The following is a 10,897-nucleotide window of genomic DNA, read 5'->3' as shown; positions in this document are numbered from 1 at the left end:
TTTTCCAAAGTTAGAAGTAAAACAAAGCAATAGTTTCTTTTTTTTTATTAACTTTGCACACTTCTACTATATATGAATGTTTTGTTTACATTGCGTTGATCTGAAATCAGAAATGAATATCCCAAAAGAAAACACAACAGGCTATAAGTTTTTAAAAGTCTTTTAATGTTGGTTCTGTGTATTCTTGTAATATAGACTGAATTACTTTCATTAAATAGACTGGGCTGCAATGCAATACATTGACAGTTTAAATAGTTTACTTTCAACTCATTGTTCGTCCCCTGATGGTGAGGAGTTCAGGAACAGCTTAATATATCGCTTCACTGGACAACGGGGAAAAAACAAACAAACAAAAAACAAGATTAATCGTCATGTTTGTATTTAACATTTTGGACCACATCTGGGTTATTTCAGATGAACACATATTGCTTACTTATATACTCTCTGTCTTTGGACATGGCTAAAACGGCATCTTGATGTGTTCTGAAGTAGGCATCTGCCCCACCGGTGGGTCGTCCGTCTGGACCGTACTCTACAAGAACCTTCACCAGTCTGGTGGGAGCGAAAAACTGGAACAGAAATGACACCTCAGTCATTCAGTGTAGATTATATACCAGCAACATCAGTTGAGGTCTCAAGGAGTTATTCCACTCCTCTTGACCACCTCATTGACAACGAAGCACACAGTATCTTAAATAGGATAAATTCAACCTTTACAATGTCCTCTCCTGTGGCTTCATATGGCAGACCTCTCATGTGAATCAGGTTCTCTGTTGCTGATATAGAGCTGCTGTTTGCTGTCCAGAAAAATACAGATGTTCAGGACTGCACACAGTATACAGCATATGCATTAATGTTTCAAGCCTGGTTGTAAAGGAACACTGTAATAAACACCTGTTTTCATTGTCCGTGGCGCGTCTTCAGCTCCTGGTGTGAAAGCTGGCGTCTCATTTCGCCCTCTTCCATACAGGACTTGGAATTCATTTTTCCTGCTGGGGTAAATCTCAATATACCTGCATATGAGGGAAAAAAATAACGTATCTGAAATTAGTAAATATTTCATTTGAAATCTTTTGGTATTTCAAGACAGCTACAAGAATTAAAAAAAGCCTAAATTACAAGAATAAAGTCAGCAATACAAAAGGTTGAAATATTTTGAGAATACTTGGAATAAAGTTAAAATTATGAATAGGTGGTGGAACTTTCACATTAACGTTATTCACACAACATACTGGTCTTGTTATGGCTTTATTCTCAAAATATAATGACTTTAATCTTGTATTTCTAGGACCTTGTGTTCTGACTTTATTCTCATACTACAGCTTATTATTACGGTTGTAAAAAACACATACAAGTTCCAGAGAAAGAGAGAAAAAAAATGTATATATATATATATATATATATATTTATTTTTATTATTTTTTTTTTTGTGTGTGTATGTCAAGTATTCCTTAATGAAATACCAACCTGTTTCCCATGACTTCTCGGTCTTTCTTTAGGGCCTTCTCAGCCATTTCCTTGGTGGCAAAATGCACAAAGGCATCGCCTGAGTTTCTTCCTTTCCTGTTCAGGACTATTGTAACTCCATCTTCCACAATCTCCAGTCCTGTTTTGAGAATTTTAACACACACAAATGAAGCATATGGGTTTTATCAGTGCAATGCCATTCAAATGTCACATTTTTAAAGGATCTCACCGGAGAAAAACTGAATGATGTCTTCCTCCGTGCAGCTGAAGGGAAGTCCTCTGAGTCGCACCACTTCGTCTGACTCTGTAAACTGCTGTTTAGTGTTTAATATGGCTTCGGCATCTTTCTTTGTTACCTCATATACTGAAACACATGATACTAAAAATGAGGTCTGTAATAAACTTTGGCAGGAGAAAAACACAAAAATAGTGCTTACCTTCAACAAAGCGCTGTCCCAGGTAATGCTTGTGCAGATCCAGTGCTTTGCAAATGTCCTCCTCGTGCTCCAGTTCAATAAACGCCCGTCCCGTCGACCTGCCGTTCCTGTTGTGAATTATATGGATTCCCTCAACTCCACCTCTGATCCTACAATCTACAAGAATCAAATATATAAGTAAAATTTGTACTTCACAGCATTTTCAGATCATATCAGAACATCTTCAGGAACCGGAAATCCATACATGTGGTTATTATTGATGGAACCCTATAAAACCTACTCCATCATATTTGATCAAATCATTTCTAAGGCCTCTGAATAATCAGCATTATAGAAACTTTCCTGGAATATCTTCTACTTTCCACTGATTGAAAGTTTTTACTTTTTAATCAAGTAAAATGCATTTTAGTACAATTCTGAAAACGTCCACCTTCTGTTTGTGGTGCATGTGTTTTTCTGATGGAAAATTTTTAATGATTTTTATAAAGTAAATGTAATAATTTTTATATTATTATAATTTCAAGGTTATTATTTTCCTCAATGGAAGTAACTGATTATCCATATAAACATTATTTTAAAAAATCAAATTCGGATTGGAGTATCAAGTTTGACACATCAGGCTTTTAAACATTTAGCACTGGACTAAGTTTTGCCCTCCAAAATGAACGCTACAGGGCTTTGATAATAAAACTAAGCATTGACATATCATCTTACAATGCCATATTATTAAGAGATACAGTGTGACAACCTATAATCAATTAACGTTTTATTTTTTTTAATCACTAGCTAATGCCATAAAAAAATTGCTCCAAATTGCATATTTTCGCTTAGTTTGAGGCTCTTAGTAAAAATAAATACTACTGAAGTGTGAGCTCTATATACTCCTAAACTACCTAAAACATGTGTCATACAAGCCTGATGTTTCAAATATGATGCAAAACATAAAATACGCATTCAAACTTTTTAAAGGGATTATTTTATATTTTACCCTTTATGTATGACTATTATTTCATATATCAGGTTTTACATTTTAAATATCTTGACTTGATCAAGTAACGTTTTAGGTGAAGCATGTCTGCAAAAAGACTTGAGTAACATTACCAGAAAAGAAGTTCATCAAGTCCTCTGCAGTGCATGAATAAGGAAAACCCCTGGCCTGGATGATGAACACTTCCTTTGAATGGGGCTCTTCATCGGGGGTGTATTTTGGTACTGGTGGGTACTCATCTTCCTTGGATGGTGCCTAAAACATTAAAAGCGTCTGACGAAAACAATTATACAACGTATTGTGTCTGGAAAGGACTTTTCTGGAAAAAGGTACCTCAGTAAATAGTGTTCGTTGATATATTGTCCATGGATGCTGGACTTGACGGTCTGCTAAACATCTCGCTGACCATGAATGAACATCTCGACCTCGTGCTGCTGTAAACTGCGCAGTTTTCGTCTGACTCCGAGAATGCACGCATGGAAACTGCTGGTGCCTCCTGACACAACGAACAAGAGACAACAAGAGCGCGCTCCTGCTCAATACAGACATATTGCACTGTACAAACAAAACCTGCACGAAAACCTTAAGTGTTGAGACAGCTTTGAGTTAACACGGTATGTCTCGGCTCAGTTGCCCTAAAATCACGTTGACATGCGGCATCAGAGGACAACATGACGTAAACAACACGCGCCTTTGCCCTTGACACATCTTTCAAAATAATAGTTCCTTGTAGTTAAAAACAGCAACACACGTTGTTTGATTTGGAAGCAAATTATAACAGTATTTTCTGAAATGTGTTAACTTTTTATTAAGAGGAAGAATATTGTGTGCACACTAAGGCAGTATTAGATATTGTTGTTTGTAAAATTATTATTATTTTGTTATTATGATTGTACTAAATGTAATATAATTTATCATAATGTCATTTGGCAAATATACATTTTATAATGTTAACAGTTAAAAGTTATTGTCGTCTAACAGTTATAAGATAATAATACCATTTTCATTTAAAATAAGCATTTTCATTCAAAATTAGTTCTGTAGCCCATTTACATTACAATAATTAATTAAGATAGCTTTCATCAAAAACGACTTCGGGAACACTCAATGCATCAAAAAGAGGCAAATAAACACAGGAAGTGCTCATAACACAAAGTTGTTACTAAATTGTTTAGATTAGAAGAAGCTAGACATGTGGGTTAAAGAAAAAGCATTTATTAATTTTTTTTATTATTATTACTATTTATTATTTATTAATTATTATTGATGGAGTCAAATGTAGACGAAAGAGATTTCAACTGTCGCTTGAAAATTGTCATAATAAACACTTTTTAGATCTGTTTATTTTATTAGGACTGAGAAAAAAAAACATAATTTTAATTTAAAAAAAAATCCAGTTAACGTCAATTACAGTAATAGATATAGAGTTGGTTAAGAAAACAATTATCAGTTGAATTTCCAAAACGGTCTTTTATCCTAATGCTAGCGTGACTCTTATTTGAGGTCATGATCTCGCGAGATTTGGGGCTCTCTGGAGAGACTTTGGATGGTAAGGAGAACTTTTGCACGGGCAGGATCAGTGTTGTTGTAGTGTGAGTGGATTATAAGGCGCAAATTCTTTGCTTTTTCACCTTCTAGAACGCAAAATAACGGACTAGTGTCGATTTCTCACCTACAGCGTATTTTCTTCAAGGAGAGATGAGCTTTTTATTGTAAGTATGAGTGGTTTCTGTAAATAGGAGCACTGATGGCTAGTTAGCAAGCGTAGAAATACTGCTTTTGTCACGAAGATGCATGTACAGAAACAATCTTGACTCACAGCCGTCATTTATTAGCAGCTAACTGTGATGATATATATATACAAATCTGATAGAAGCACAGTCTGATCCTGTCGCAGCAGATTAGTATGTGACCATCATAACACAGAACTGCAGTCGGGCTAACGAAGAACACTCAGCCAGTAACGTTACATGAGGCCACCAACAGCTGCATGGACTTGGGTTTGGTTACTCCTCATTATGACTGTGCTTGGACTCATTGTACAGTAATTTGACTCTGAACACAGCTGTATGTCCCAACATTATGTCATTAATGCAAACTGGAAATGTAGTGTTTTGTGGATAGATTCCAGTAGCTTTGTCTCAAGTGTAACCCAAAGATGTTGTAATTGTAATATATCGTTTTTATTACAAAATCCTATTATCATCAATGACTGCTACCTAATAAGTGTTCTGTCGCCATCACAAAACCTACCAAAATGATTTGATATCATATGAAATCCAGATATGAATATAATACCAGTATACTGTATACTGTATTATATCCCAGTGTAGAAAGTCAAAAAACAATATACTTTGCTTTTAAATCTTGATTTGTTGTCAGCTGCAGTGTGTTGATGTTCACATTGGTATTTTTTAAATTATGCCTCTCTCTCAATTCTACACCTCCATGTAGAATTGTTCATCTCCCTTTATTTATATATATATATATATATATATATATATATATATATATATATATATATATATATATAAAAGGGAGATGCTACCATGGATTTAAATGTTGTGACCGCTAAATTATAGAAACAATTATAATCTTTTGCTGTAAAGTCTCTAACAGCATAAAAATGATCATGTCAGCAATGTAAAGTGTTATGTATTTCTCTATTCTTCTGCTTTCCACTGAAAATGGGAAGTAGGCTGTGCTGTAATAAACCAGGCTGTATGATTCGCAGGATAATTCAGTGAAGCATCTTAAGTGGAATCATGGCTTCAGTATTTGGGTTAATTTTAAATTGTGTAATATATATATATATTTTTTAACCATTGTTTTGTCGCTAAAATAGCATAATTATGCCTAAAGAGTTTGTGCATGCACATGTTTTCTCTTTGTGAATTCTGGAATTCCCCATCTGACTTCTGCTTGATGCTTTGATTCAGTTGCCTGACTCATGAAAAATAACATTATATGGGTAAAAGGTGATGTCATTTGGGTCCATCATCACAACCTGAAACCGGGTCTGTTCTGACCCTCTTTATTGTTGGCTTGAACATGTTGGTCAGTCAAGTGAGTTCTTCAGAAATTTGCCTGTATTTGTTAATCACTTCCAGTGTCCTTTCATTGTTTGCTGTGCAAATTCTGTCCTGTTTGTGTCCAAACAGATGGACAAACTGAACAGAGCAGCTGTTGAATTGGTGAAGACAGGCTCACTTTGAGGTGTTGATATATACCAGTATGTAGGGTCAGCTCAGAGGAGTTGTTTTTTACTGGGTGTTATATGGAGCTGCTTCGGTGTCAAGCTTGGGGAGTTTTATATGTATAGTCTTCAGGAGGAGTTGAACACCCTCATGTAGAATTGTTCACTATCCTTGTGGCTTGTCCAAAGAGCTAAGATGATTATAAAGGCAAAAGCAGCTCTTAGTAGCATTGGTACCACATTTTGGAGTGACATACTTTAATAAAAGCAAAAATAAAAGTATTTTAGGTACTAGCGATTTGAATCTGTGTTGTTTTTGGAAATAAACACACTGCTGACTTTATTAAGTTTTATAGTCAAATGTAATTCCTCTTCTTCATGAGTTTAATTTTAATATATATATATATATATATATATATATATATATATGAATGCCACAACAATTGTAGCTTCTGTAATTTGCAGTAAGGAAGGCACATTTATCAGAGGTTTAGATTTACCTTTTATATTTTCGCTGTTGTAAAGTGGGTTTATTAATGTAAAGGTCCAGCGACTTGTAATTTTGCTTGACCAAGTTTAGTATCTTTTGGTTCAATGTAAGTTTGCAGCCGTTATTAAAGTCTTAATATCTTGCATTTTTACTCCTCTACAGTGGAAGCCGCTCTTCAAAGACGTTCAAGCCGAAGAAGAACATTCCCGAGGGCTCACACCAGTATGAGCTTCTGAAGCATGCAGAGGCCACGCTGGGCAGCGGGAACCTGCGCATGGCTGTCATGCTGCCCGATGGAGAGGACCTCAATGAATGGGTGGCAGTCAACAGTAAGCATCTGACTTTAATTTAGGGAAAAAAAATTACCTTGTGTGTGCATCCTCAGCATGTGCTAAAAGGCTTAAAATTTGCTGTAGTTTTAAAGGCTTTTATTTTTTGTTCTTAATTGAATATAGGTCTGCTGCTGCAGAATTAAAAATTGTATGTTGCATGTTTTTCCTTATTAATAATTGTAGATACAACCTCAGCCTAAACATGTCACTTTCAGTTTCATGGCTTCAAAGAAATAGCTCCTGAAAAATAAAACACAATCTATTTCCTCTAAATATATGAAACATTTTGCATAATATCAGTGTTTTCACAAATATTATTTGTGTATGAATGCTAACACCTAAAAGTTAGCTAACACCCTTTAAAACAGGTGCAGTCGAAATCAGGACTCTCGTGTGTTTGAAGGGGTCTTTCCAATAAACATCCATTTTATAAGGCCTGCTTGTAGGTCAGTTTTGCAACATTTGCTTGGATTCATTCATACCCCCGGCCTTCTTCTATTTTTAACAATAAAGACAGTGGAGCTTTCTTAGATCATAAGCCGCAGGGACAGAGGCCTGAATACTGACTCGGGCAGCGCTGATGTTGCTAGGGTTTAGGGTTTCATCTAATTGCTGCAGCTCATGAAATATTGGGTGTACCCAACTTCTGATATATAATTAGAGCAGGATTTTCCAAACCCTTTGAGGTTTGTGATGGAACTGCAGGGGTAGATGTATATTCCTTTTTTTTTTTTTTTTTTTTACATGGTTAAAGATGCTGGCGTAGGTTTGTATTATAATGCTGTTTCATGTGCTTATAGCTGTGGACTTCTTTAACCAGATCAACATGCTGTATGGGACTATCACAGACTTCTGCACTGAGGAAAGCTGCCCGCTAATGTCTGCTGGACCCAAGTAAGTAATAACAGGGGTTTATCGTGTGAAATATTTTGAGCATACTTCTGTTCAATCTTTTGGGATTAGTCTCTTAATACAGTACTGTAATAATGTGGAATATTATTGCAATTTAAAATAACTGTTTTCTGTAATATCAAAATATATTATATAATATAATCTATACTATATTTTAAAATGTTTTTTTTTTTTTCTGTGATTGCAAAGCTGAATTTTTAGCAGTCTTCAGTGTCACATGATCCTTCAGAAATGATTTTGATATGCTGACTTGGTGCATTTACGCCTGTTTGAGCTTCCCGTCAGCTTCACATCATCACTCAGACTCGCAAGAAACATTTGTACAGCGTCACTACAGTGGCTCCAAAGCTGCTTATTTCTTTACAAAGACAACTATAAATTTGTTTTTAGAGTATAAACTTGAAGGTTTTAAAGTCTTGAAAGTTTGTTAACAAGGGAATTCGGATGTAAATTCTAAACCGCAAACACAACCAAGAAAACTGCTCCGATCATGTCGTTTCAGACATGCTGTTTACATTGCTTTTTATAATACACCTTACTTTCACCCAAACTGAAAAATTTTAAACAAGTTTAAATGGGTAAATCTTTCATAAATCTTTGTGATTCTTCATTTTCGTTTTTGGCATACTTAATTTCTTGTTAAAACACACTAGACATGAGTATTCTGTGCATTTTCACCACTTTTTGTGTGCAATCATATATATTTTGTCCATCAAAAGTGAGTTGTCACTTTAATTGAGTGAAGCAGTGCAGCCACTCTGCGGCGAAACCATTGCTTCAGTGCTGCTCACACGCTGCTCCTGCTCCCGGTGTCAATGCACTCATTTGTTAACATGCACACCGAAAAATATCGCTCATGCATGCTTTAATTATCATGCATTCTTGGTGAATACAAGTTTGAATTTCTTAAAAGAAACAAACAAACAAACAAAAAACAAACATCTTTCTAATGTGTATGTTGCATGTTTAATGTAAATTTCTTGTATGTTTTCTGCAGGTATGAATATCACTGGGCTGATGGAACCAACATTAAAAAGCCAATTAAATGTTCGGCTCCAAAGTACATTGATTACCTGATGACTTGGGTCCAGGATCAGCTTGATGATGAGACTCTTTTCCCTTCAAAAATAGGTGTGCTTCTTCAGTTTCTTGTGCATGATCTAGAAATTTGGCATGCTTTTTCTTTGTATAGCTCGTTATAGTCATGGAGGGATTTGTCCACATGGTGGCGATATTAAAGCATGCTTTCCACAGCATATATTCTATTGATCATTTGGTCATCCAGCATTCTGTGCTGCTTGGATTCTGAAGAAAACAACAGATTTTTTAGTTGTTTTTCTATTAAATTTATAGGGGTCCCTTTCCCAAAGAACTTTATGTCAGTGGCCAAGACCATTTTGAAGAGACTGTTCCGCGTTTACGCTCACATCTACCATCAGCACTTTGACTCTGTTATCCAGCTGCAGGAGGAGGCGCACCTCAACACCTCCTTCAAGCACTTTATCTTCTTCGTTCAGGTGTGTTCTTGTGGCCTTGAGATGTGTGAGTTGGTGTTTGGCTGAATTTTGCTTAGCACAAGGAGATTAATATTTGGCTAACTCTAATATAAACATTGCTCTCTCTTTTTTTCAGGAGTTTAATTTGATTGACCGGAAGGAACTAGCACCCCTTCAGGAGCTGATCGAGAAGCTCACGTCCAAGGACAGATAAATCTGCTCTTAACATCATCTTCTCTCATTTTTCAGTACAGGCAGTCCAGCTCTGTTCCCTCTATGTTTGACAAGTGTGTGGGAATGTTTCCTTCAAGAGTTAGGAAAAAGCTGACCCCCCTCCCCCCCAAAAAAAATCCTCAACCGTAGGTCAAGTTCATAGTGGAATTAAGCTTCTTTTGATGTCATCTCAAACATGATCTTCAGTAAGTGCCTGATACGTCCACTTTCAAAATTGCTACTTTGTATAAAAGTGCTACCACTGCTATAAAACGTCTTTATGATTATGCTTTTACTTTTTTTTTTTTTTTAAGGAGTACATTGATTATTATTATTAGTGGTATGTTAGCTTTTTTCCTCGTAATGTATTTATTTAGAAGTGCATAGTGCATTACAAAAAATACTGAATGAAGCATTCAGAGATGAAGATGTCTTGGCTTCTCTTAAGTTTTTTCATTTTAACTGCCCCTTGTGTCTCATGACATGTTTGGGATTTATCCGTTATCCATTTCAAAAGTAGAACTGCTTTGTTCACTTCAGATTTTATGCAGTCCTTAATGAATCTCTCCTTATTGTAACACATTTCAGTCATCACTGAAGAGCACTGGGCACACAGTTTGCCTGCCAATGCTATCAAACCACTACATTACATTTGAATAAGTACTAATGTTGATGAGGCAGATTCTTCCCCAGACGTCAGGGCTTTGTCTGTTAGAAGCTGGGATGAAATGAGCTGACTATGCAAGATCGGTATGTCCTATCTGATCTAATTTTTTCATACACTATAAAACACAAGGGTTTTGCATTCTTCTATTCACAGATGTGGAAACCACGGGCACCTTTTAAGCGAATAACAACAATAAATCTAATGAGAAAGATGCATTTTCCTCTAGATCTTAATGAATCTGCCCCAGTCTGTATTAGTATTTCAAAGATCCAGAACTTTGATTTGAAACAGGCTATTTTATGAGGAGGTGAATGCAAGTTGTGTAAAATCTATGATTCAAACTTGATGCTTGTTTGATAACACTTATATTGCTGTCAAAATAGTTGGTGGTCCTCGGTATAATTTAAGCAGCGCATATGTTTGGTCTTTATGAAGAAACCCCATGAATGTTTATTTTTCTGAATGTTACAGAAGAATTTTATTCTGAATAACACGTGCTGAAAATGTTTCTCAGAGATTTTCACCTCGCTTTATGAGACTGATTCTAAACAAATGTACTAAACCTTTTTGATGGCAAGTTGTAAATACTGTAAACCGAGATGGTGTGCAATTGGAATAACACGAGATGTGTAACTTGCTGAACTTTTATGGTACAATGCTGAATACTGTTTATAGGATAATAAACCTGTTTGAACAAAA

The 10,897-nt window shown here is 35.7% G+C and overlaps 2 protein-coding genes across 5 annotated transcripts; one reads left to right on the top strand and one right to left on the bottom strand.

Moving 5' to 3' along the window:
* Positions 1–144: 144 nt before the first annotated feature.
* Positions 145–3,588, bottom strand: LOC128000637 (G-rich sequence factor 1-like). Of its 2 annotated transcripts, XM_052592284.1 has the most exons (10): positions 3,386–3,588; positions 3,226–3,352; positions 3,006–3,147; positions 1,905–2,060; positions 1,697–1,831; positions 1,468–1,606; positions 895–1,013; positions 712–797; positions 434–569; positions 145–323 (listed from the first exon to the last, which is right to left on the bottom strand). In XM_052592284.1, exons 1-10 carry the CDS (start codon positions 3,439–3,441, stop codon positions 268–270), a joined length of 1,152 nt encoding a protein of 383 aa, XP_052448244.1. In that variant the 5' UTR covers positions 3,442–3,588; the 3' UTR covers positions 145–267. The 2 variants fall into 2 exon arrangements, with proteins under 2 accessions (XP_052448244.1, XP_052448243.1); XM_052592283.1 differs by having other exon boundaries at positions 3,226–3,588.
* Positions 3,589–4,369: 781 nt separating this feature from the next.
* On the top strand, positions 4,370–10,897 carry LOC128000475 (MOB kinase activator 1B). 3 transcript variants are annotated; one of them, XM_052592270.1, is made up of 8 exons: positions 4,457–4,604; positions 5,832–5,958; positions 6,054–6,108; positions 6,741–6,907; positions 7,711–7,804; positions 8,820–8,953; positions 9,176–9,339; positions 9,455–10,897. In XM_052592270.1, the coding sequence occupies exons 4-8, from the start codon at positions 6,853–6,855 to the stop codon at positions 9,530–9,532; spliced, it is 525 nt and encodes a 174-aa protein (XP_052448230.1). In that variant the 5' UTR covers positions 4,457–4,604; positions 5,832–5,958; positions 6,054–6,108; positions 6,741–6,852; the 3' UTR covers positions 9,533–10,897. The 3 variants fall into 3 exon arrangements, with proteins under 3 accessions (XP_052448229.1, XP_052448228.1, XP_052448230.1); XM_052592269.1 differs by lacking the exons at positions 5,832–5,958; positions 6,054–6,108 and adding an exon at positions 4,370–4,441 and having other exon boundaries at positions 4,531–4,604; XM_052592268.1 differs by lacking the exons at positions 5,832–5,958; positions 6,054–6,108 and having other exon boundaries at positions 4,448–4,604.

The sequence above is a fragment of the Carassius gibelio genome, chromosome A5 (assembly GCF_023724105.1).
Source record: "Carassius gibelio isolate Cgi1373 ecotype wild population from Czech Republic chromosome A5, carGib1.2-hapl.c, whole genome shotgun sequence".
NCBI classification, from domain to species: domain Eukaryota; kingdom Metazoa; phylum Chordata; class Actinopteri; order Cypriniformes; family Cyprinidae; genus Carassius; species Carassius gibelio.
Note: the sequence above shows the minus strand (reverse complement) of the source record. Positions and strands in the feature narration are given on the sequence as shown.